The 23,885-nt window shown below is 36.1% G+C and overlaps 1 protein-coding gene across 3 annotated transcripts in view; it reads left to right on the forward strand.

Moving 5' to 3' along the window:
• Positions 1-23,885, forward strand: part of TNPO1 (transportin 1) — a 90,250-nt gene that overhangs the window by 50,286 nt on the left and 16,079 nt on the right. For all 3 annotated transcript variants that reach the window (XM_027040182.2, XM_053223837.1, XM_015072141.3), the window contains exons 7-14: positions 3,560-3,641; positions 6,948-7,070; positions 9,208-9,326; positions 15,664-15,724; positions 16,272-16,440; positions 19,777-19,929; positions 20,645-20,870; positions 22,966-23,137. In XM_027040182.2, coding sequence (XP_026895983.1) covers positions 3,560-3,641; positions 6,948-7,070; positions 9,208-9,326; positions 15,664-15,724; positions 16,272-16,440; positions 19,777-19,929; positions 20,645-20,870; positions 22,966-23,137 — 1,105 coding nt within the window. The remainder of the gene's footprint in view (positions 1-3,559; positions 3,642-6,947; positions 7,071-9,207; positions 9,327-15,663; positions 15,725-16,271; positions 16,441-19,776; positions 19,930-20,644; positions 20,871-22,965; positions 23,138-23,885) is intronic.

A 23,885-nucleotide genomic window follows, 5' to 3' on the forward strand; every position in this document is an offset into this window, starting at 1 on the left:
CAAAACACATGAAATGTGAACTTTATCTGATGAAATTTTCATCCAATACGGTAGTTCTCTACCTTCTAGATGGTATGCTTCAAAGATCCTTTGTGTAAGGCTGAAAGTCATTGTGTTTTGGGGGTGTTGTCATGTTGTTTTTGTTTTAATTTATGAATCTTGCCAAGTACAGGTACCTTCATTTGCAGCTTTGTGGTAAAAATTGCTCCAATACGACATCTGAATTATTTAGTAATTTCAGTTTAAGCGTTTTACATCTAATTTAAAACACTTTGAGCGTGAAGGTAGAAGAATTTTTGAGTACACTCAGATCAGTAGGGCCAGTTGGCCACAAGTTAACCTTGGCCTGCTTTGTTTTCCTGTTATATCCCTAGTTCCTTGAGCAGTGCCTAGCATATAGTTGTTGAAATATTTTGGAATATTAGCCTTTGAGTAACTTGATTATCATCACTTGTCCTGTTGAGCTATAATTATCGTGATGCTTTCACACTTTTGAGGTGTGTGAGACTCCAGTAACTTCACCAAAATTTCCCCAGGCTGCTCTACTCGTTTTTTTGTGTTTTTTGTATTTTTCTTTTTGCTTTCTGCAATTAATACTCCTTTTGTCTTTTGCTTATCATTAGTATGGAAAAGTCAGTGCTTTTCTGATTGTCAGTTGCTCTGATTTTTATTGTTTCCCATTGTCAGTGCTTCATGCTTTTAGATAGAATGATCAAACACCATATTACTATTTAAAGTAGAAATTGTGCAGGATCCCAGAGGCAGAGATAGCCAGCTGCATGAACTTTATGCATAGGCTGTAACTGTTTAGATGTTCATTGGAGTTTATTCCAAGATTCCAAGCTGTATTCTGAAGGATTCTCATTTCAACAATGTGACCAGAGGGTAATCAGGAATCTTTTTCTTGCTTAAATTCTTTATTTCTTTTTCCTTTATCTCGATCTAATTTTATTTACTTTTCATCGTAAGTCATACTTAATACAGTGTTCTCACAGTGGAAATTTAATAGATGCTTAATTTATGGTAGTGTCATGCAAACAAATAATGACATTTTACTCTTCCTGACATAGTTAACTAGAGTTCATGTTCCCTAGGAAGTCTTCTCCTCTTAATCTTTCAACTAAGATGATGAAAAAAGGTATAGTTATTTGCATATTTTTCTTTACTCCTAAGAAAGTCACTTTTTTTGTGACCCAATTCTTAACAATTGAAAGAAAAACAGAAAAATCCAAAAAGCATATTCCTGGCAATTGGCATACCATTACTAGATATAACAGTGTTTTGTAATTTTAATACATTTTTGTGGGTGGACATTTGTTTAAAACTTGACTAGGTGGACTTCAGTAATACAGAAATGTTTCTGTTTAGTGACTCTTCATTACTACCCATTTGAGATTCTGTTGTTCATACCATTAAATTTATTTCTTCATTTTAACATGTATTTGGGTAAATGTATTTGCTATGTATTTTAGCAATGCGTTAAGCTTCATCTTTATATTTTATTCTATATTATTGTTTAACGCCTTATTTATACAGTTTAACTGATATTTTTTATGTACTATTAAAAGTGGTTTTCCATCTCAAAATAACTGCTGAACTTTGAGAATATAGAATGAGGCAAAGGATTATAGTTTTATCCATTACAGGATTAAGCAATTGAAAGATCAGAGCCACTTGATTTTTTATAAATCCTACCAGAAATACACAAAGTTGGGTTATCATTCTTAGCTCATGACCTTCTCATCTTGGCCCACTTGCATTTAGTCTTTAGTTACAGATTAGTTATTTTTAATAATAAGCACTCCAACCTACCATCCAGAATGGAAGCTAAGGTCTTGACAGCAACCTACATCTAATCCTGACTTGACCCTTCCCTTGGATTGTTAAAAAACAATTATTGAAAATATATATGATATGTAAAAAAATGTATATATATATCTGTATGTGTTTTTAACTTTATAAATAGTATTTTACTGAACTTAATCTTTGGTGACTTTTTAAATTTAATATTTTGCTAGGATTCGTCCATATTTTGTCATTATAGCTCATTTGTTTTGACAACTGTATAGTACCTCATACGAGGTTTACACAATTTATTCATGGTCTTCCCCTTGAACCCCCCCCTTAGCCTTTGGGTGGCTTCCAGGTACTTGCTAGTGTGGATAGTGCTGTTGAAAACATTTGCTTGTCTCCTTTTGTCTATTTGCAAGAGTTTATAGGAAGATGTAAAGTCTTTGGGGAGGAATTTCTAAGACACTGGGCACATAACAATAAAGAACCCCAAACTGTTTTCCAGGGCGTTTGCATCAATTCATACTTTCTATTAACAAAGGAAAAGTTTCTCTGGGTGCATATATTCTGCATTTAGTATTGTCATGTATTTTAATTTTTGCCAAATAGAAAATTGTGTTTCATTATGAGCTTGATGGTTATTTCTGTGTCATTGGTTATGTTGAATATCTTGTCATAGGTTTATTGGGTATCTGGTACCTTCTTCTGTCGCCTTTTTCTCTTGGGTTATCAGAAGAAGAGGCAGACAGAAAAAAAACTACAGTTTCATGATAAGTACTGTGGAAAAATGAGAGTAAGGGCTTAGAGGTATTTTACATAGAAGTTTCACTGTACAGGTAACATTTGTGTAGAGATTCTGAACAAAGTAAAGTAACACATCTTTGAAAGGTCAAGGGGAAAGACATTAAAGACTGGGAACAAGTATAAAGGTCCTAGAGTTAGGAACAAGCCTTTTACACTGACCAAAAAAGAAAACTTTGCATCGTACTAGGAAACGTAGGGAGTAACCACACTGTAGTGGAATGTCTAAGCCAATAGTCCGCAAACTGTGACCCATGGGGCCAAATTCAGCCCATAACATATGAATTAAGAATGCTTTTATACTTAAAAAGGTTATGTTTGGGGGTGGGGGTGAACGTGCCACAGAGGTCTTATGTGACCCACAAATCTTAAAATATTACCATTTGATCTTTTGTAGAAAATATAGATTGTGTTTTATTGGAGAAATCTGAACAGGGGTATAATGTGATCTTATTGGAGTAATCCTCATAGGAAATCATGGCTTGGACTAGGGAAGAAGTGAAGGTGGTTAAGAAGTGATTGGATTATGGGTATATTTTTACAGGTAGTGCCATTAGGAGTTGCTATGGCATTGACTTGACTATGTCTTTAGTTTTAAAGGAATGTGTACCCATTATATATATCCATTATGCCTCTGCCCACCATCCCACTGTTCAGAGGTATCCACTATTAAAAATATGCACATGTCCTTTTTGAGTCTCTCCACTTTCAGAGAAGTACTAATATTCTGCACCCTGCGTTTTTCACTTAAGATTCATACTCTGTGTGAGCTACACAGAGAGTTTGACTCATTCTTTTCAGGGTGTGTATACATATATGTGTGTGCCATATATATATAAATACATACATTTATGGCTCTACATACACCATAATTTTTTTTATGGAGGAGTATTTAAGTTCTTGTCAATCTTCTGTAAATAGAAAATGCTGCAGTGAGCATGTGTTAAATGTTAAATTTTGTTTCTAGGTCTCACGCTGTTGCATGTGTCAATCAGTTTATCATCAGTAGGACTCAAGCTCTGATGTTGCACATTGATTCTTTTATCGAGGTAAGATTGTCTCTCTCCCCTTCCCCCCACCCCCATTTGCTTTTGGGGAAGTTAGAAAATGTTAAATTATTTGATAGTATTAAAATTGGATACAGTGTAGACTTTGTGATTTTTGTTAACTAAAAATAAAAGCACTTTTCCTGTATTACTGATTTTTTTTTTTTTTTAACGATACAAACATCGATTATGGAATTTGGGTGTTTAATATCTTGAGTATTTTGTTTGTCAAATTTTATCAAATTTTTTGTTTGAATATACTATTCAAATTCCAAATGTAAATTAAGTCTCCCAGCTATTTTGCAGTATTTGAAACATGAAACATTGGTGAGTTTGAATCATCTTAACTTGATAAAGAATCTGAAGGCATAGACTAAAAGGACGGTGCTTCATTTTCCATTGGTTTCCATTGTAAAATTAGAGGTGTCATGGAAAAAATTGACTCTTAAATCTCGTCAAGCATTTCTAAAGGCCCTTTTACCTTTTCGATAAAAGCAGAAAGGCAACAACAGCATTATTTTCTGGCCATGAACCCTAAGGAACAGGATTTTTTCAGAACTGCTACCACTTGATCACCACAGTTGTAAACAAGTTGTTAAAGTTCCTTAAGCATTTCACTTTTATTTTCATTAAATCAGAGTTTAATAGTTCATTCCTTTCCAGCTATTAAAAATTTTAGAGGCCATCCTGCTAGAATTTTTGTTGGGAAATTATAAGAAAGGAGGGGAAAATGGTGTCATCTTTTCCCTCATCACTTAAATTGACAAGCTTTTTTCTGAACATATCTTACCAGTAGACTATGAGTAGTAGCCATAAGGATCCTCTAGCCATTTAAAAGTTGAAACTAAAACACGAGTCTTCAGTGGATATTGCCGAGTCCTGTGAATTAGGCATTGTGCTTGGCGCTAGGGATAGATACATAAATAAATGTTATGCTTCAAGGTGTTTTCAGTCTGGTTTGGTGTAGAAGGTAGTGGATTATCTCAAGGTCTGGCGTCAGCCTGCCTGGGTTCAAATCTCAGCTCCACAGCTGCTAACTTTGGGCACATTATTTAACATGTTTTCCATTACCTTCTCTATAAAATGAGGCTAATAATTTATCTTGTTGGATTGTTAAAAAGATACTTGCTGTAACTAAATTGGAACAGAACCTGCTATTCCAGAGCTATTTCATAGCTTAAAACAGGAACAGGAATAGATACACCAATATCTTATATAGAAATATAATTTAGAATAAAAGATACTAAATTTCCTTAGAAAACAAAATTTCCACAGGACCATACTCAGCAAGTGGAGCAAGAACATCTCCCAACATTGTAAAGTCTTTTCCATTAGTGTTCCATTACCATTTTAACAGTTCTTTCCTACTTGATAATCCTACAAGATTCAACTAGTTCTCCATCCTACGAGAGCAGTCAACATCCATAGGAAGCACCTGACACATAGTAGGCCCTCAATAACCATTTGCTAAATGAAGAAATGGATCATTTATTTCTTGAATTATTGTTTTTATCAGGGGCAGGTGTTACGTCTGCTGAGTCTGACAATATTGACTGAAAAGTGTATTGGTTACTATTATGTGGCTAAGACCTATCTTGGCAAAGCTAAATACTCATACTTAAGACAACATTAAATTTAACGAAGAATGTGTATTGAACCTATAAGCAATGCTGTCGGAGTATTCTCTGTGTAAAATATATATCTATCTGATGAAAAGAGGAACTATAGAGGTTTCAAAGCATCCGATGCAGAGGCAGAACTTGGGGAAATCGAAGATCGAAGTTTTTAAAATTCTACATCAGTACTTCACATACTGTCACATTTGGTATTTGAACTTCTCCATTGTTTTATCCGTTGTAATAAGATTTCAAGTTCATCTGTTTGGAGATGTTTCTCTGGTTTTTGGTTTTGGTTTTGTTTCTTTTTTGTTTTTTGGCTTTTTGTTTTTAAAGATTGTGGGACATCGAAGTTTTCTTAATGTTTATTTATTTTGAGTGGGGGGGTGGTGGCACAGCACGAGTGGAGGAGGGGCAGAGAGAGAGAATTCCAGACAGGTTCCACACCACCAGCACAGAGCCCGATGTGGGGCTCAAACTCAGAAAACCATGAGATGATGGCCTGAGCCAAGATCAAGAGTGGGATGCTTGAATCGACTAAGCCATCCAGGCTCCCCCACGTTAAATTTTTTTAAATAATCTTTTTATTATAATTCATGTGTATGTGTAGATAAAATTCAGGAATGAGATGGGGGAGGGTTACTGTTTCTACTTCTTATATCTCCACTTTGCAACCTCTACATAACACAGCTTGTTGGTATAAGGAAATGAATCTGGACTTAAAATTCCATGAAAACCAAATTCAGATGCCCCCTGGGTAGCAAGTTATGTAACTTCTAAACTTCTTTATCTGTAAAATTGTATAACAACATCTTAGAGAAGACTAAATGAAATAGTCTGTTGTTTATTCAGGCTTTTTGCCCCCTCACCTTGGTGACAAACCTGTTTGGGAAAACATAATCTTGATTGCTACTTTTACTATTTTTTCAGTAGTTGGCTTGGAGAACAATAAGTAGTTTGGGGTTAAGTTGTTGGAAACTCAGCATACATTTCCCAGTTATTGATACTTTTAGAGAATTTGTACCTGTTACTACCCTAAGAATTGGGATTGGTAGAAATAATCTCTTGACAGACCGTAATTTTGAAGGAAAATTAAATTGTATTTTGAAGATTATCTTCTTCTGGGTGAGGGAGATGAATGCCCCATGTCCTAATGACATGGTTTTATTCTCACAAACTAAAATTACCTTAAAACATACCCAATCAGTGGTACCTGGGTGGCTCAGTCAGTTGAGTGGCCAACTTTGGTTCAGGTCATGACCTCATGGTTCATGGGTTTGAGTGTGGGCCTGTGTCATGCTTAGCGCTGACAGCGAGGAACCTGCTTCAAATTCTGTCGCCCCCTCTCTCTGCCCCTCCCCTGCTCATATTCATTCTCTCTCTCTCTGTCTGTCTCTCTTTCTCTCTCTCTCTCTCTCAAAGATAAACATAAAAACAAAACCCACAACCAATCATACTGTCTCCAAAAGAATGGCTTTAGGTCATTTACCAAAGTCATGGGTTTTGACAATTATCATCCTACATTTAATTAATTGTCTTATAACCTAATATTTCAGGCCAATTAATTCCATCTATATTTGTACCTTCTTAGAGTTTCTTTAAATGTTACCAACTTACAGATGACTGGTTATTATGTATAAACCTTTCTAATACATTGAAATGCTTAACAAGAGAAAAATTTCTCATGCAATAGAACCTCTTTGCATTGGCTGGTGATGAAGAACCAGAGGTACGGAAAAATGTGTGCCGGGCACTTGTGATGTTGCTTGAAGTTCGAATGGATCGCCTGCTTCCTCACATGCATAATATAGTTGAGGTAATACAAACAACTTAAAGACACTCGCCTCATTTTTCCCCCAAGAAAATCCTTGAGATAAAAATGCATAATATCAAATTTATTTAACAATTTATTTAACACATTTGTTGGGGATGAATAATGAAAACAGTTATGGCCTTAAAATTATAAGTTATCTTTATGGTGACTTTTCTCTCATGAGATTTAAGATGTGTATAGAGAGGGAAAATTATTTAAAGGAATAGATGGCTTTTAACCAGAATAACTAGCAAATATTTAAATTATTTGTGTTTATCAGATATGGGTTAGACTAAGTGATCACTAAAACTGTGGTACATTAAGTAGCACATTCTTGTGTCATTGGAGTTTGGAATTACAGTGTTTGTTTTCCACCCATTACTGGTAAAATTATTCTGATCCACTTGTGATTTATGGTAACAGTGAAACTTCTGAGAAGACATAATCGCTATAGTTTTTTTTTTTTAAGACTCTTTCAATCCCTATGCAATTAAAATAATTTTACTAGGAAATTCTGAGTATGTTGATCATAGATTAGCCATATTTAAAGGAAGTAGTACATAGCGCCAAGGTAAAATTATTATTAGAACAAAATAACTTGTTTGGGCAGTACTCAGTACTGCTAGTATCAAACTCTAGCACCTAGTTTTCATATTATTGGATATAGTTGTGTGTGAGTAGTATATAGCTTGGCAAGTGTGTGAGAACGTTATTTAGATCCTTTGTATGTTAGAGAGAAAATCTTTTTTTTAAAGGTTGGGGTCTAAGACCTGTTAGGAAAAGGCTAGCATTGATAGTGCACAGCCAGTCCTTTTCTGAAGCGTATGGAAGGGTCGTTGTAGAAATAAAGGTATGTAGCAGTACTAAATGGGAATAAGGTACATTTTCTCTGATGAACTTATTCTCTCTGAAGTGCTTAGAAGAATCAGGCGGAGTTAGTTGAAAGTTTAGTGAAAGCTGGAGCTAACCAGAAAGTTAAAGACCTTTATTTTATCATTTGCTAGGGCCATGTCATAGCTGGGAAGCCAGCGTAGAACCGTAGAGTTCTGCGATTCTTCAGCGATACTGAGCTTGGTAGTAGGACATGGTATGGAATGTAGTAGGGGTTGGCCTATCATATCTTTTGCGTTGCCATGTTTAGCCCTGTGAGATGTTGCAGTCAGGGAGAGAGTGTGTATAAAAGCTTCATCCATCATTTGACGCCATTTCCACGCCCATATACATTGGGAAATGCTATGAGTGCCTTTGATTATATTTATTTTGTTTTTGCATATTTTAAAAGATTTTTTAAAAGATTTAAAAGATTTTTGGGGCGCCTGGGTGGCTCAGTCGGTTAAGCGTCCGACTTCAGCTCAGGTCACCATCTCTCGGTCCGTGAGTTCGAGCCCCACATCAGGCTCTGAGCTGATGGCTCAGAGCCTGGAGCCTGCTTCCGATTCTGTGTCTCCCTCTCTCTCTGCCCCTCCCCCATTCATGCTCTGTCTCTCTCTTGTCTCAAAAATATATAAACGTTAAAAAAAAAATTAAAAGATTTTTTAAAAGAGGGGTAGACACAAAATTTGGATAAATTTTATGATCAGGTGTTCCTACAATTAAGAATGAATTTGGCTTGGCATGTTCAAAGGACATGATAAACCTATTTTCTCGGAAACTATACATTATAGTAGCACTAAGAAATGTCGCTAGTTCTTTCCAAATGAAAAAAAAAATTAACTTTTGTAATTGTATAATATGTATATGTCACTTTATATTCGTGAAAATACAAAAGACAGCTTGAGTTGTTACATTATAAAAAGATTCTTCGTTTTAAAGAAAGGTATAATGGACTTTCTTATTTTGATGTTTCTAAGAAAACGGTGTTTGTTAATACATTTCATAAACTAAAATACACCTGTACAGAAGCAGATAGGCCAGACATGCTTAGGACACTTTTCATTAAGCAACGTTCTATACCAGTGGTTCTTCAGTTTGGCTGCGTTTTAGAATTGACTTAGAAACTTTTAAAAATCCAAAGCCTAGGTTGAGAATCACTATAAAGTTCAAGGCCACAGCAGAGGATGACCATTACCTTGCTGGAAAAAGGTTAGGTTTATTTTAATTGTGTGATTTAAACTGATTAATACTAATGCTTTGTTTGTAGTACATGCTCCAGAGGACGCAAGATCAAGATGAAAATGTGGCTTTGGAAGCCTGTGAATTCTGGCTCACTTTGGCTGAGCAACCCATATGCAAAGATGTACTCGTAAGGCATCTTCCTAAGTAAGTGTTCGTTCTGTTGAATGCTATCTTGTTCTTATATTTAACAGTGAGTCCTCGTTTTTGCATTTTTAGATTGCATTCTTCTGCCGTTAGGGAATGAAATTCTAAATGAGTTAGACTTAATTTTACTTGGTATAACTGTCGATTATAACTAAAGAGATTTTTCAAGAAGCGGTTTTTGGGTTTTTTTTTTTTGTTTTAATTACATGTGAGTGGTTTATTCTAAATCATAATCTTAATTGTGGATAATTTGTGGCACGTTTCTTTCTTTCCTTTTTTTTCTTTTTTTTTTCCCCTTTAATCCTGTTAATTTGACTGGACTTGGGTGGGGTTTTCTCCCCAAAAGTAATTTTCCGGTAGTTGTGATGCTATCGGGTTTTTGGTTAGCCTATTAATCTTTTTTCCACTTTTATTGAGACATAATTGACCTAAAACATTGTATTAATTTTGCTACATAATGATTTGATACATGTGTTAAAGTTAATTACTTTTAAAAGTAATGCTTGGGGCGCCTGGGTGGCTCAGTCAGTTGAGCGTCTGACTTCAGCTCAGGTCATGATCTCACGGTTTGAGTCCTGCGTCAGGTTCTGTGGGTTTGAGTCCTACGTCAGGCTCTGTGCTGAAAGCTCAGAGCCTGGAGCCTGCTTCAGATTCTGTGTCTCCCTCTCTCTGACCCTTATCCACTCATGCTGTCTTTCTTCAAAAATAAATTTAAAAAACACTAGAAAAAAAAATTTTTTTTGAATAAAAAAATAAAAGTAGTGTTTAACTTTCTTTTGAAAAATTTTTTGTGTATGTTAGTGCCATATGCCAAATAACATTTATTCAGAGTGTTTGGGGAGAGTTAAATTTGATAGTATGTAAAAGCACTTCACATGGCATCTAGCTCTCTTCAGTACTTAAAATTTTGATTATACTGTTTTGTGGTTTGCTGTTTTCAGTTGTATATTGTGCAGTTTCCCTTTCTCAGTTTTTAAGCTTTGAATACTATTCCATCATGTTGTGCATACTGTTTTATATTCGACCCTTCTATTGTTGAATATTTACATTTGCCTTTTTTTTTTAAATGTTTTATTTGTTTGTTTTGGGAGAGAGTACAAGCAAGGGAGGGGCAGAAAGGGAGAGAGAGAAAGCATCTCCTGCAGGCTTCATGCTGTCAGCTCAGACTCCAGAACCATGAGATCATGACCCGAGCGGAGATCAAGAGTTAGATGCTTAACCAACTGAGCCACCGAGGCACCCCTGCCCTTTTTTAAAAATTATAAGTAATCCTGGAGTCAGCGTCTTTTCTTTGTCCATAAGTGGTTATCTCTTTCAGGTAGAATTCTTACAAGTGATGTTTACCAAAGTCAAAGGATCATAAATACTCCACAAATTGTTCTATAGTGAAGTTACACCAATTTATAAGCCACCACCAGCATCCCATCCTGTCAACCTTCTGCTGGCCATTACCATTTCTGTAATCTTAGTCATCTGGATGAGCAAAACAAAACCACTTGTTTTAGTATGTTATGGTATCGGTGGGTTAACTTTTTTTTTTCCAGATGTTTATGTTACTTGGATGTTCTCATTTTCGTATCTGTCGCATTTTTTTTCTTTTTCCACCAAGAAAGCAGCAGTTGTACCTATATTTTATTCTAGTCAGTCTGGAGTTTATTAGGGAGTAAAGTGCAAGGTGGTGTGCTAAATGGATTTTCCTCCTTTAGGAAATCCAGATAATTAACTTTTTTTCTCCTTAACTTGTGATGCCACTTTTATGATGTGCTTAATTCTTACTATAGGACCATATAATTCAAAAAGTCATATAAACGGGTGCCTCAGTCAGTTAAGCATCTGATTGTTGATTTCAGCTCAGGTCATCTCACGGTTGGTGGGTTGAAGCCCCACATCAGGCTACCTGCTGACAGTGCAGAGCCTGCTTGGAATTCTCTCTGTCCCTCCCCAGCTCTCTCTCTCCCTCAAAAATAAATAAAACTTTTTTTTTAGTGTTTTATAAGCAGACATTAATTCATACAAAGACTGAAGAAATTCTATCACGAAAACCCAAGCTATAACATTAGGAAGTATTGTTAATAAGCAATTATAACTTCATGCTCCAACTTGGTTATTACACTAATAAAACCTAAACATCCTTAAAGCAAGGAAGAACTTGGTATCAGGCTAAAAGAGCAGAACTTAATCTTTTTTTCTATGCTAATTGTTGCAGACTTTAAATAACCTAAGGCAGCCATAACTGGGTTTGATACATATATCTTCCGAACCATTGGTTTGGGAACCATATTTATATAAAACAAGGCTACTTTTATTTTTTCATTATAAAAATGCATTTTGAGGACTGGAGAATAAGCACACTTACCTGATGCTGAAATAGGAAACATAATAAAAGCACTAGTTTTTCCTAGCACTGTTCATCAGCCCCATGTTTATTATGAGCAAAAAATGTTTGCTTAGGAGTAAAAATTGTATATGTAATGAGAACTGTGTTGTTATGAACTCATATAGAAAGCACCAGAGTGTCAAGGGATGACAGTAAATTCTTTTATGTGTTTCTGGGCTTTGTAAAATCTGTTCCTTTTTTTTTTTTCTTTTGTTTTAACCAATATTATTCTCTTTTGATTACTGAATATTTGATGATATATTTTCTTATCTGGCAGAGCAATTCTTCATTTTTTTTTAATGTTTATTTATTTTGAGAGTGAGTGCATGCATGTGTGAGTGAGCGGGGCGGGGGGGGCGGGTGGCACAGAGAGACAAGGAGAGAGAATCCCAAGCAGGCTCCACACTGTCAGTGCAGAGCCCAACATAGGGCTTGAACTCAAACTGTGAGATCATGACCTGAGCTGAAATCACCAGTGGAATGCTTAACTGACTGAGGCATCCAGGTGCCCCTCATTTCATTTTTTATTCCCAGTTATTTTGGCTTTTCGCCCACCTTTATTCTTATACATTAATATTAGTACCTCCTGGCACTGTTTGGATTAATCTGTGTAAAGCAAGTAATGCTAAGTACGTATTTAGGGACTCAGTAAACATTCATTGTTGGTATTGACGTCGTTGCCTTTCCGTGAAATTGCATTAAAAATTGTCTCTTGGGGCGCCTGGGTGGTTCAGTTGGTTAAGCGTCCAGCTTCAGCTCAGGTCATGATCTCTCAGTCCATGAGTTCGAGCCCCGCGTCGGGCTCTGGGCTGATGGCTCAGAGCCTGGAGCCTGTTTCCGATTCTGTGTCCCTCTCTCCCTGCCCCTCCCCTGCTCTGTCTCTCTCTGTCTCAAAAATAAATAAAAACATTAAAAAGAAAAAATTTCTCTCTTTACTGGGGTGCCTGGCTGTCTCAGTCAGTAGAACATGGGACTCTTGATTCAGGATCATGAGTTCAAGCCCCATGTTGGGCATAGTGCTTAATTTTTTTTCTAAAAAAGAAAAATTCTCTTTTTTCGGGCTACATGAGGCTTCAGGAGAAGGCTCCTTAATAATTAGACCTAAAAATAGTGGTCTGCCTTGAAAGATGGGAATTCTTCAGACAAATGCCATATTGCTACATGGTCACAGTTAATGTCCATATCTCACTTTCCAATTTGATTTGCTTACCCAGCTTTATAAGTCCCTTATTGCCTGCATATCTTTTCATTCTGTCTTTCTCTGGCACAGACATCACAATTCACAAAGCAACTATATTGACCATAAACTTCTAGCTACCCTGCATCTCCCCTGCTCTGGATTAATAAACTGTCTTTGCTTCCTGTCAAATGCTTTTGGGAAGTCACACCACCAGGATTGATGGTTGTAGAAATGCATGGTTTTCGATGTCAAGCGGCCCCTTCACACTGCCAGTTTTTCTTATTCCAGGTCACTTTTTATCTTCCATTGAGTAGAGCAGCCATTCAAACCTTTATCACTCTTCTGAATTCTATTCATTCATTCTGAGCACTTCTGCTTTATAGGAAAAACAAGTGACCCTTCATCTTGCCCCAAAACTTAAAGATATATTTTCACGTGAGTGGTCTTGGACAGCATAATTTTTTCTTCAGATACCTCGTTCCATCGAATATATACTTTTCTCTGTTTGAACTTTCTTTCTCTTTCTCCATAACTTGAATTTTTTCCGTCTTAAAAATGATTCAGAAGAACAGATGAGGCTCACTGTCCTTACTTCTTTACCTCACCTCATGTTATTTCACAGTCTGCCATCTGTCTCCCCACTTCCCCCAAATTATTGACAGAGATGACTTAATTGTTGGTGATCCAAATGGATCTGTCTCTGCAAAATGCCTGTAGCTTATAAAATAGGGTTTTATTTGTTATAAATTTTATATAGCTGTGTTATATTAGCTGTAATGTTAAATTGATATTAATCTGTATTTTAGAATTTGAAAGGATTTAAACATGAAAGTGTGGCTGGCCCATATTTTTTCTACCTGTCTAGGAAATTTTGAATCTTACTGCTTTCTTTTCCCTATTATTATTCCTTTAGTTAATGAGGGCTTACAGAATTATCTCATTGATGGTAGAGTTGTACCCAAAATTAGTTGTGCACATGTTTATTTAATTGGTGTCAGATGATGTAACTCTTTGAAGTAAGGCCTCTACAAAGGCCTAAGACATTATTGTAGAGAGTGAGAATTTCTTAGATCTGTTGTAGGGAAACAAAATTATTTTTGGAGTCACGCCAAACTGGTTTTGAATTTTGACTCTCCCATTACTTAAAATTAATGACCTTGTGGAAATAATGTAACATCTCTGAGGCTTAGCTGACTCATCTGTAAAAAGGAGATCATAATATCTTTTTCACTAGATTATAAGGAAAGTGCTTACTAATAAGTCCCACAGCTGGTAGTCATGAGTATGAGTTTCTTTTGGCTATTCACACTTCCCAAGCCACCCAGAACTATTAAAGGTAGAATTCAGAAGCAGAGAACTGTGGACTTTTTTAATGTTTCCAAAGTGTTCTCATAACCTTTTATCCTCAGTAGACTCTTAAGTGTGTAATGGGCCACTGAGAAAGGAAATCATCAAAGCTTAAGAAACCTATCAAAGCTTAAAATTCTCATAGCTACAAAGGAACTGTAGTGTTTTGACCTTTTTATTATGTTTTTTGATAATTTTTTAACTATTCTTACATACCTGGGATTCCATATTTACAAACATCTTGGTTCTGATTTAATAAGTACATTAATACTTTAGATTGGATGTGATATCCTGATTTAACTATTTTCTTATTGGAAATTTGAGTTAATTTCTTAAATTAAAATTTCCTAACTTTTTTATCAAAGGCTATGATCTTCTTGATAGAGCTCTTTTTTTTTTAAGTTTATTTATTTTTAATGTTTACTTTTGAGAGAGACAGAGAGTGAGAGCAGGGGTGGGGCAGAGAGAGAGGGAGATACAGAATCCAAAGCAGGCTCCAGGATCTGAGCTGCCAGCACAGAGCCCAACCGCGGGGCTTTTGAACTCATGAACCATGAGATCGTGACCTGAGCCGAAGTTGAACACAACCAGCTGAGCCACACAAGTGCCCCTAAATTTTTTTTACTTTGAGAGAGACCATATGTGCACAAATGGGGGAGGGCTGAGGTGAAAGGAGGGGAGGGGGAAGAATGCCAAGCAGGCTCTGTGCTGTCAGTGCAGAGCTCCATTCAGGGCTCCAAGTCATGAACCATGAGATCATGACCTGAGCCGAAACCAACAGTCAGACACTTATCGCACTGAGCCTACCTCATGTCTTTTTTTCTTTGTTTTGCATTATTTCTTTTGGATAACTTACTTTAGACTTAGTATGTTTAACATTCTGAACATTATCCTCTCTTTTATTAAAAGAGGTACAAATAATGTAGGCTCATTGTAAAAATGTCACACTATTTAGAAATAAATGATTAATTTTATCCCTTTTTAGTCTGTTCAGCTTCTTCTCCAAAGATACCATTTTCTTGTATATCTTTCCTAGATAGTCTCTTTATACAAGTAATTACATAGTTAATCTCAATACTTTTAACTTAAATGGAAACTCAGATGCTATATGTGTTTTTACACGTTTTTGTTTCATTTTAACTATACTGTAATTTATTTTGGTGTCTCGTTCTTTTTCTAACCACTGTTGACAAGCTACCTTATCCTAAGATTCCATCCAGCAGATCCCATGCATGAGTATGTAAAAGGCCTGGGATATAAATGAGGAATACTTGTCATTTGAAAAGGACAGACATCACAGAATATGCCCTAAGACAGTACTGGCAGGGATGGTTGGCTCTTCCGTATTACTAGTATACAAAAGGTCATTAAGGTTGCTTAAAAATTCTTATGAAATCTTTAGTTCTTTGTTTCATGAATTTCTCTCTTTATAGATTGATTCCTGTGTTAGTGAATGGCATGAAGTACTCAGATATAGATATTATCCTTCTTAAGGTAAGGAAACTTTTCTGATAAATAGGGAAGCTTTTTTCTTTTGACTTAGAGAATCTTTGAAGTTGACTAATAGAACATTTATTTAAAATAGACCCTGTGTAAATCTGTTTCCTGTTACGTATAATGTGCTGCAAAGTGCAGAGAAGCAAACGATGAATTTGAGTGATAACATAGGCTAACTTCATTGGAACCAGATGGTGACACTAGTAGAGAAATTTCCTCTTGATTCAAATTATTTGTAGTTTATTTTAAGCTATATTGAATATGATCTCAGTCTTATTCAGGTACTCTAGATTATACCAGTTGATGGGAGGCAATACTATAATGAGATTAAAAGTGCCTGATACCTGACATGTGTTACATCAAAGTTCCTTGTCCCCTTAACACAGAACTGTTTTCTGCACAGGGGAGAGTGGTTCTTAACAAAGAGGTGTACTTCAAAACCATGTGCATGGCACCATCTCTCCTTATTCTGATTGTTTTATGCATGTACATGTTATTAGCTTATAATGATGTTTGAGTATTATCAAAATTTTTCTTAAAACAGGGTGATGTTGAAGAAGATGAAACAATTCCTGATAGTGAACAAGATATAAGGCCACGTTTTCATCGATCGAGGACAGTGGCTCAGCAGCACGATGAAGATGGAATTGAAGAGGAAGACGATGATGACGATGAAATTGATGATGACGATACAATTTCTGACTGGAATCTAAGTAAGTCAGAGGGAAGAATACAGTTGCCTGCTTTGATAGCAACTTCATTGAGAAATCATACACATAATTGTACAGTGCCCTCATTAAAGGGTACAATTCAGTCGTTTTCGTATATTCAGAGTTATGGAACCATCACCCCAGTAAGTTTCGGAATGATTTCGTCACCCTAAAAATAACCCCGTTCTTATTAGAGGTCGCTCCCCATATTTCTTCCAGTCACCCAGCCCAAAGCAACTACCAGTCTCTATTCTGTCTCTCTGGAATTGCCTGTTTTGGACATTTCCTATAAATGGAATCATACAATATGTGGTCCTTCATGACTGCCTTCTTTCACTTAGGATGTTTTCAGTATTTGTTCGTGTTATGGTGTGTATCAGTATTTCATTTCTTTTTAATTTTTTTTTTAATGTTTATTTTTGAGAGAGGGAGAGACAGAATATGAGTGGGGGAGGGGCATCAAGAGAGATGGAGACACAGAATCTGAAGCAGACTTCAGGCTCTGAGCTGTCAGCACAGAGCCTGACACGGGGCTTGAACTCACAAACCGTGAGATCATGACCCAAGCCGAAGTCGGATGCTCAACAGACTGAGCCACCCATGCGCCCCACTTCATTTCTTTTTAATGTGGAAAAATAATTCATTGTGTGGATATGCCACATGGTTTTTATCCATTCATCACTTGATGGACATTTTGTTCTCCCTTTTGGCTATTGTGAGTAATGATGCTAAGAATGTTAATGTAAAGTTTGTGTGTGGACATATGTTTTCACTTGTGGATATAGACAGAAGTGTGATTACTGGGTCATATGGTATATCTTTGTGTTTAAGCTTTTGAGGAACTTACCAGGCTGTTTCCCACAGTGGCGCCATCATTTACTTTCTTACCAGCATTATCTTGCATTATCTTACGGTTGTGGTTTCTACATATGCTTGCCAGCATTTGTTGTCACTTATTTTATAGCCATTCTAGTAGATGTGATTATGCTTCTTAAAGACTTCTTACCTCAAACTGCCATTTTTCAAAAAGCCGTACATTTTGTTTGACATTATAAAATAGGAACATTGGCTGCAAGATTTTCCTGTTTTCTTGATATAAACTTATTTTTCATGATAATTTGCCTGTTGATTATCAAGGATAACGCTAAAATAATATAAATTGTTTTCTCATTCTCAAAGTTACAAATGAAGTTTTTAAAACTTGTTTATTTTCAAACTTAATTGCAAATCGAAATCATCTATTGAGCCAGCATTCCGCCCCACACACTAATGAAATGAGGAATCTAGACACCTGTGTTTTGTTTTTGTTTCTGTGCTGGTCCTTAAAGTTTCATGCTCTAGTTCAAGGTTTCTCAACCTCCACATTGTTGACGTTTTGCCACATGGTTCTTTGTTGTGGTGGCTGTTGTGTACATTGTAGAACGTGGAGCAGCACCCACCCCCCCACACACACACAGTTGTCATGACCACCAGTGTCTCCAGACATTGCCCATTGTCCCCTGGGAAACAAAATTATGCCTAGTTAAGAACCACGGCTATAATTCAGAGTGTTGGGATTTCTAATAACTGATGAAACAGTTAAATCCATGAATTATCAGACTGAACTGTGTAATTCATTTGGTTAAATAATGCTAATTCCTCTGTTGCCCATTTAGTTTTCTGTTCCTTAGAGTGCCCAATGTGCCCAGCACTAGGCCAGGGACTTGGCATGTGTATCCCATTTAATCTTTACAACAGCCTTAGGTTGGTAAGGAAACTGCAAAAAGAGAAACTTGCCCAAAGTTGGTCAACATAGCTAGTACTAATGGCATATTTAATCTTGGACTCCAAATCTCCCACAAGAGAACTGCTGCCACAAATTATAGTAGCCCCCTGTAATCCACAAGGGGATATGTGCCAAGACCCCCAGTGGGTGCCTGAAACTCACAGATAGTACCAGACCCTCTAAGTACTATTTTGTGTGTGTGTATGTGTGTGTGTGTGTGTGTGTGTGTGTGTGTGCGCGCGCGCGCGCGCATGTACATACATACATACCTATGATAAAGTTGAATGTATAAATCAGGCATCATAAGAGATTAACAATCATAATAGTAAAATAGAACAGTTATATTGGGTGCCTGGGTGGCTCAGTCGTTGAAGCTTGTGGCTTCAGCTCAGGTCATGACCTTGTGGTTTGTGAATTTGAGCCCATGTCGGGCTCTGTGCTGACCAGGTTAGAGACTGAAGCCTGCTTCAGATTCTGTGTCTCCCTGTCTCTCTGCAACCCCCTGCTTGGCGTCTGTCTCTCTCTCTCAAAAGTAAATAAACATTAAAAATTTTTTTTAAAAAGAGGATCATCTGCTTTTAGACTACACTTAACCAAGGGTAACAAATCATGAAGTACAAAAAACTGCACAGTGAGGTGCTACTCTACCTCCTCCCAATATATCCCTGTTGGCTGGGAGCAGGATGGATTCAGATTATAATGTAGATAACATTATAAAAGTAATAATGTTCATTGAGTTGGGGGAAAGGAACTACTTCCCCTTCACATCCCACCCATTTTTGTATCTTTCCAGAAGTTTTTCTGTGTACCTGTGGAAAAAACATGTATACCTTTCCCTGGAGAGGAGGTTGACTTTACAGCAGTGAAATGAAATTGATTTTGTGTACTCTCTTGGTTCTTTTCCATTTATTGTATAACTCATTCTATATCAGTATATAAAGATTTCATTCTCTTTCATGGTAATTTAATACTCATTGGTATGGTTCTGCCATACAGTGTAACTAAGACTCTTACTGTTATGTAAGGTGTTACTTGTAGCCAGTTTAACAGCCTTTTTTAAAAAAGGATTTTACTATTTAACAGTTTGTGATCAACTATTTAGTATGCCTAATCACATTGGGAAAAAAATTTTATACTTAATTTTTGTTACCATTTTGTTTTCTTAATTATTGCATTAAATGAAATCTGAATTGATACATAGTTCCTTGGCTAATAGTTCTTTGTCTGGAGAGAGTGCTTTCCAGCATATTTTATGCTTCATGCGCTGGTGATTTGTTCAGATTTATTTGCTTAACCTCCCGCTAAGTCATTATGTATTTGATTCTGAATGATCTAGCCCTAAGAATGTTAAGTAGAAGTAATAAATGTACACATTTTGCTGCAGGTTAGTTTGCTCATTCTTGGTCATAAAAAAGTATTTCTTGTTTATAGAGATAGACTGTGTCCTATTTAATTAAATTCTTTGAAACGGTAAATGTATGAATAAAGTGTCATGCATGTAACCAGTAGTCATGATAATAGAGTTAATGATAATAGAGTTTAATATAAAATTTTTGAATTAAATATTTCTTTAGGAAAATGTTCTGCTGCTGCCCTAGATGTTCTTGCAAATGTGTATCGTGATGAGCTTTTGCCACATATTTTGCCCCTTTTGAAAGAATTACTTTTTCATCATGAATGGGTTGTTAAAGAATCTGGCATCTTGGTTTTAGGAGCAATTGCTGAAGGTAAGTCTAAGTCAGAACTGAACTGTGAAGTCCTTACAGGCACTAATGCAGATGGCCCACTTTAAAGAGTGTTACCCTATAAGCAGACTCTTCAGTCTGGAATTCACATACTCTCTTGTGTTGCTGATGTGAAATAGACAATACTGTGATCTACATTAACTTAAAAAAGATATTTGAATTCAGAAGCCATCTTAGGATAAGTTTTACCTTGAACAGTGAACTATTCTTTAACAGCCATCAGCTTATCTCTCACCCCACCCAGATAGTTCACAAATGCTTCTGTTACAGTAAAGGGAACAGAATGAGAGGACTAATGTCAGAAGCATCCCCATTGCTAGAAAAATCATGTTCTCCGTAGGTAAGTGTAAGAAACATGGTAGGACAGTCTCCTCATTCTCTGCGAAGCGTTATTATGTCCTAGCTGTAAGCCTGTATATACAAGAAATTGAAGTATTTTACAGGCACTTCTGAAAGCTGTAATTTGTGTAGCAGAAGTAAAATGAACTTTCCTAACCCTACTAGAAGATACTTAGGAGCAGTTAGCTCTCATTCCTTTTTTTTTTTTTCCTTAATTTTGAACAGATTATTATAGTATATTTATTGTAATGGAGATAATAGTGTTTTTGATGGATGCTTGTATGATTTTAGTATTCAATTGAAATAATTGTAACCGAATGTTAGCACTTTCTGCAATATTTGTTACTTTTTATTCCAGGTTGCATGCAAGGCATGATTCCATACTTACCTGAGCTCATTCCTCACCTTATTCAGTGCCTCTCTGATAAAAAGGCTCTTGTGCGTTCAATAACGTGCTGGACTCTTAGCCGCTATGCACATTGGGTAGTCAGCCAGCCCCCCGATACGTACCTGAAGCCATTAATGACAGAATTGCTAAAGCGAATCCTGGACAGCAACAAGAGAGTACAAGAAGCTGCCTGCAGGTGGGACAAATCCATAACAGTGTTCATTGTGGGGCATTCGAGTGGGTATTTCAGTGAGAAATTAATTATCAACTCCATGATGGAATGTTAGTATTAAACCATTAGTGGAGCTTTTGTCATCTATAGGTTTTACCTGGTGGTTTTGCAAATTCAAATGTAAAGCAACTAGACCTCATTCTTTGCTGGTTCTTCAACTCATTCTTTTTTTCTCAGTGGCTTTGATAACAGTAGAATTCTCTTTTACCCTGATTCTCACAGACACCTGGAGTGGTGATGTTGGGAGTCTTGCTTTTGAAGGAATAACAAAAGTTTGGGTAGATTCACATCATTAGTTTAAAGGTCAACAACTCCATAGAAAGTCCCACAGTGCAGTCACGTATCATCTGTCACTTAGTGAATCTACCCCAGTAGCTACTCTGTTGGTCATGTTTGGAGCTGTGTTTTTATATCACATGAGCAGTTAGTTTCATTACTATAAATATTCCAGTTTTCTGGGACAAATCTTTGTGTTCTAAAAAGGCCTGACATATTTATAGGTCTTAACTTTTTAATTAGAATTTCTTTACTGTTGACTTTGTTTATAAGAAGAAACAGTTGTTGAAAAAGTGTAAATTTAAGTAGAGTTGGACTTTACCAGATGTGAAGCAGAAATACCTGGGAGATACCTCTAATTCGTAATAAGATGAAAGAAAGTTGAACCAAAGGGAGTTGGGTGATGAATAGCACTCTTTTTCTTTTTCTTTTTTTTGAAGTGAGGGGAGGATACAAATTATATTTGCTTTCCTACAAACATAATCTGTATTTTTTAAAACTTTCTACTAGTTGTTAAGCATATATTAAATGCTGGGTTTACATTCCCTGCCATCTTTAAACTTAGAGGCTAGTACAGAATACTAAATAACTATATAATTATAATTCCTGGCAAGTGCTGTAAAGGAAATACATAAACAGTTTATAATTTAAGATGGGGCTTTCACCAACAAATGGTTTAAGCCTGTCATTTTAGGAAATCCCTGAGTGGGTAGAATAGAAGCTAATACAAACTTTAATTTTAGAAGTGAAGAGCCAGGTATACTTTAAGAGTCCAGACAAATTTAGGTCTAAATTGAGGTAACTACTCCAACTCTGGAGTTTTTTCCTTTCTTGTACATTTGTGTTAATAGATAAGCCATACATAAGGTAAATTTGTAGTAATAAACGCACTATGCATTCTGATGTATAATGTAGAACTTAGACCAACATTTTTAAGAATTGTGGAGGAAAAGTTGGCAAAAATAACCCACATATTTAAAATGTACAGTGGTATGACTTGATAAAAATATACATTATGGAACAGTAACCAAGATCAAGATAATTAGCACATCTCTCACCTCACGTAGTTGACAAAGACTTTGTCTTTTTCTGTGTGGTGAGAAGGGTTAAGATCTATGCTCAGCAACTTTCAAGTATACAACACTGTAGTATTAATTATAGTCACCATGCTATATATTAGGTGCTCAGAATTTATTCTTGTAATTGCAAATTTGTGCTCTTTGACCATCTGCATCATCCCATTTCCCCTCTCCTGCTAAGAGAAACATTTAAGAGGTCATGATGCTCTGTTCCGATACATCTCAAACTAACTGTTAAAAATGTCATTTTGTGACTCTTGGTATGTAATCTGAAGGGTAAGGTGCAAGTTAGTTTAACATTTTTAATTCTGATTTCATTCATCTGGACCGGTCACTAGAATTTAAGCTACCTGAAAATGGGGACATTGTTTTCTTCATTGTTCATTGCTGCATTCCCAGCACTAAGTGACTAAATAGTAAATACCAGATGAATTTGCTGAATGTCTGAATATAAGAACCAACGATAGTTTTAGATTTTACCATTGTAGTGAAGCAGATGCACATAGGTGACAGCCTCTTTGAAGGAAATGATAAGAAATGGGGGAGAAACAATAAAAATAAGCCTCTGTTTTGGTGAGATAAGGAGATAGGCATTTAAAGTGTAAATAGATACTGTATAAACTATAGAGGTAGCTTCCTATCTCTATTATAACCTATTCCTTTTCTACAACAGCAGTAATCTCTCTCTCTTTTTTTAACTGTAGTGCCTTTGCTACCCTAGAAGAGGAGGCTTGTACGGAACTTGTTCCTTACCTTGCTTATATACTTGATACCCTGGTCTTCGCGTTTAGTAAATACCAGCATAAGAACTTGCTCATTCTTTATGATGCCATAGGAACTTTAGCAGATTCAGTAGGACATCATTTAAACAAACCAGTGAGTATCTGTTCGTAACTGTTAAAAAAAATTCTAGCATAGTTAAAATCAGTAGGTTAACATGTATGTGGAAATGAAAATGTTTGGGGAGATGTGAACACTTAGTTACTTTAAGAATGTATATATACTGTTATATCAGTATATCACATGAATGCACCAGCACGTTTTAGAAAAGGGATGGGATGCCTGGGTGGCTCAGTCAGTTAAGCGTCTGACTCTGGCTCAAGTCCTGATCTCACAGGTCATGAGTGCAAGCCTTACATCAGGCTCCGTGCTGACAGCGCAGAGCCTGCTTGGGATTCTGTCTCTGCCCTTCACCTGCTCTCTTTCTCGGTCTCTCAAAATAAATAAATAAACTTTATTCATTTAAGTAAATGAAAATTTTTTTATAAAATAGAAAAGGGATAAAGGATTTCAACTTTTAATTCCAAGTATTTTTCTATCTACCACTTCATAAATATTGTAGCTTTAGATACCATATCTAAATGTCTGTGTTTTCTTGCTGGAACTTAGAGGTATGGGGAATATATACTAAGGTAAAACGACGAGAAATTGGATAAGTTAAAAATGCTAAATAGCAGTATAGAAGAGGAGGTATGTTTGGCTAAGAATCCAAAGTCTTGTTTCTAGCAGTGTTAAGAAGAAGGTGATGGAATTGGATTTGTTTAAATAGGATTAAAATAATAGAATTTCATTATAGCTCAAAATTCCCAGCAGAAGAATAGATTACATCTTTATGATTGCTATA

Source organism: Acinonyx jubatus, chromosome A1 (genome assembly GCF_027475565.1).
Source record: "Acinonyx jubatus isolate Ajub_Pintada_27869175 chromosome A1, VMU_Ajub_asm_v1.0, whole genome shotgun sequence".
Taxonomy (NCBI): domain Eukaryota; kingdom Metazoa; phylum Chordata; class Mammalia; order Carnivora; family Felidae; genus Acinonyx; species Acinonyx jubatus.